General features: G+C 38.8%; 1 protein-coding gene across 1 annotated transcript in view; it reads left to right on the plus strand.

Annotated features, from left to right (window-relative positions):
- LOC137981540 (dedicator of cytokinesis protein 9-like) overlaps window positions 1–2,500 on the plus strand; it is a 66,315-nt gene that overhangs the window by 27,952 nt on the left and 35,863 nt on the right. Inside the window, exon 26 of the mRNA XM_068828639.1 lies at window positions 2,346–2,393. Coding sequence (XP_068684740.1) covers window positions 2,346–2,393 — 48 coding nt within the window. The remainder of the gene's footprint in view (window positions 1–2,345; window positions 2,394–2,500) is intronic.

Genomic DNA, 2,500 nt, shown 5'->3' on the forward strand with positions numbered 1-2,500 from the left:
TCCAAAATGGGCGTCTTTTAGATATTCTTTAGTTTTATTCAAATTAGACCTTGATGCCTTGTTCAAGGCAAAATATTCTTTTGAATTTTAAGCTTAAAGGGGGACTCCGACGAAAAAACACGATTTTTTAAAAAGTCTCAAATCCTCGAGGAAACGCCGCCAAAATGTTGCATACGCTTTTCAAATAATGAATTTAACTTACTTTCACCAACATTTCAATGTTATTACGTCGAAATACTTGTTTTTCATAGCATCCGCCATTATTGCTATGTCGCCTGCATACTTATTCGAGAAAGCCTGGAGCGAGGACTCATGACGTCTCTTACTCAACATATTGCTCGCTGCTACTTGAGTAAACAATGGAAAACATGTCAGAAAGCGAAGCTTCGTCTCTTACCGATCATGATTTATCGACTTCGGAATTATCGTTTGACTTCGAAAAAATATTCTGAGTCACTTACCTGTGATTATGAAGATTTGGACTCGTGGCTACTGAGGAAAAAGCGGCCGCATATCGACGAGAAAGAGCTCAAGAGAAAGAACAAGAGGAATGCTTCGAGATCGTTCGAATCAACTGATACTAGATGGTATGTTGGAGTCGTGATTTTGTCTGTTTACTATATTTCCCTTCATTTGTAAAAATTCAAATTTCTCGTTATTTTTTCTAGGTGCAAATGTACGTGTTGTTCTTCGGACACAGTAACAAAGGCCAGTGAAAGGGTAAGAAAAGCTTCTGCTGTTACTAGCGAAATTGATCGGTGAGTGGAGTAGCTGGAACTGAAGAAGTTGCAGATGACGGAGAACTGCAGTACCACTGATCTACTTGGGCTTCAATCTTGCTGTTTAGATGAGTGGGTTTTAAAAATAGTCGCCATAGGATTAAGAAAGCGAAAGAACGAGCGATACACATCAATGTATGAGCAAGGCCAAACTGCAAAGTATCGGTATTAGAGCGCTGTATAATAAGCTCAATTTGGATTGCACTTTTCAATTTTCCTTGTCGGGAAATATTTCTATGTTTTTTACAACGTAGCAATTAAGAACGACAATGGCAATAATTTCCCTTGCTCCTGAATAGATTTCTACGATCAGTTTCATACCGACAGTTTATTCGTCTTGTTTGGGACTTTATGGGGTATATCATACGTTGATGTGTGTATCGCTCGTTCTTTCGGTTTCTTAATCCTATGGCGGCTATTCCTTGAAATCCACGCCGATCGGTGGTAGTACTTTATCATCTGTAACTGCTTCCAGCTTCCCCAGGCACCGATCAATTTCGCTACAGCAGAAGCATTCCTCAGCCTTTGTTACCGCGTCCGAAGAGCAACACGTACATTTGCACCTAGAAAAAATAACGAGAAATTTGAATTTTTACAAATGAAGGGAACAATAGTAAACAGACAAAATCATGACTCCAACATACCATCTAGTATCAGTTGATTCGAACGATCTCGAAGCATTCCTCTTGTTCTTTCTCTTGAGCTCTTTCTCGTCGATATGCGGCCGCTTTTTCCTCAGTAGCCACGAGTCCAAATCTTCATAATCACAGGTAAGTGACTCAGAATATTTTTTCGAAGTCAAACGATAATTCCGAAGTCGATAAATCATGATCGATAAGAGACGAAGCTTCGATTTCTGACATGTTTTCCATTGTTTACTCAAGTAGCAGCGAGCAATATGTTGAGTAAGTGACGTCATAAGGCCTCGCTCCAGGCTTTCTCGAATAAGTATGCAGGCGACATAGCAATAATGGCGGATGCTATGAAAAACAAGTATTTCGACGTAATAACATTGAAATGTTGGTGAAAGTAAGTTAAATTCATTATGTGAAAAGCGTATGCAACATTTTGGCGGCGTTTCCTCGAGGATTTGAGACTTTTTAAAAAATCGTGTTTTTTCGTCGGAGTCCCCCTAACGAGGCATTATGGGCTAGTTTGAATAAAAACAAAATATTTATATGACGGCCATTTTGGAAAAAGGTGTATGTGATGCAGTTTATTCGCTTCAGTAAATGACCCAGATTGAACAATCCTCAATTAATTAATTAATTAATTAATTAAAGGTCGCCGAAACCACCCAGTCCTTAGGCCCGTTTTAAACGTCGCATTTCACATGTGCCGAATCTAATGCAAATGAGCGAAAACAATAGATTTTTCTCATTTGCATTAGATTCGGCACATGTGAAATGCGACGTTTAAAACGGGCCTTAGTCTGTGCTAAATGTTCAGAAACGCAATGCTACGTTAATCTAAACACGTCTAATGAACTTCAAACGTCTAATACCTTTGCGTACATCCACTTTGTGGTAATCTCCTATTAACCTCATGCATTTTGTGCTTTAACAGGGAATTTGATTTCCTCAAAGCGTTATGGCGTCCATTGCACAATGCAAAGTATGAATACGGGTCGTACTCTTTTCTCATTAATTTGCAAGTTGTGTTTCCTGGTGTAACTTTATAAATGATAACGACCTTAATCTGTTGAAAGAGACCAGGTATTT

The sequence above is a fragment of the Montipora foliosa genome, chromosome 13 (genome assembly GCF_036669935.1).
Source record: "Montipora foliosa isolate CH-2021 chromosome 13, ASM3666993v2, whole genome shotgun sequence".
NCBI classification, from domain to species: domain Eukaryota; kingdom Metazoa; phylum Cnidaria; class Anthozoa; order Scleractinia; family Acroporidae; genus Montipora; species Montipora foliosa.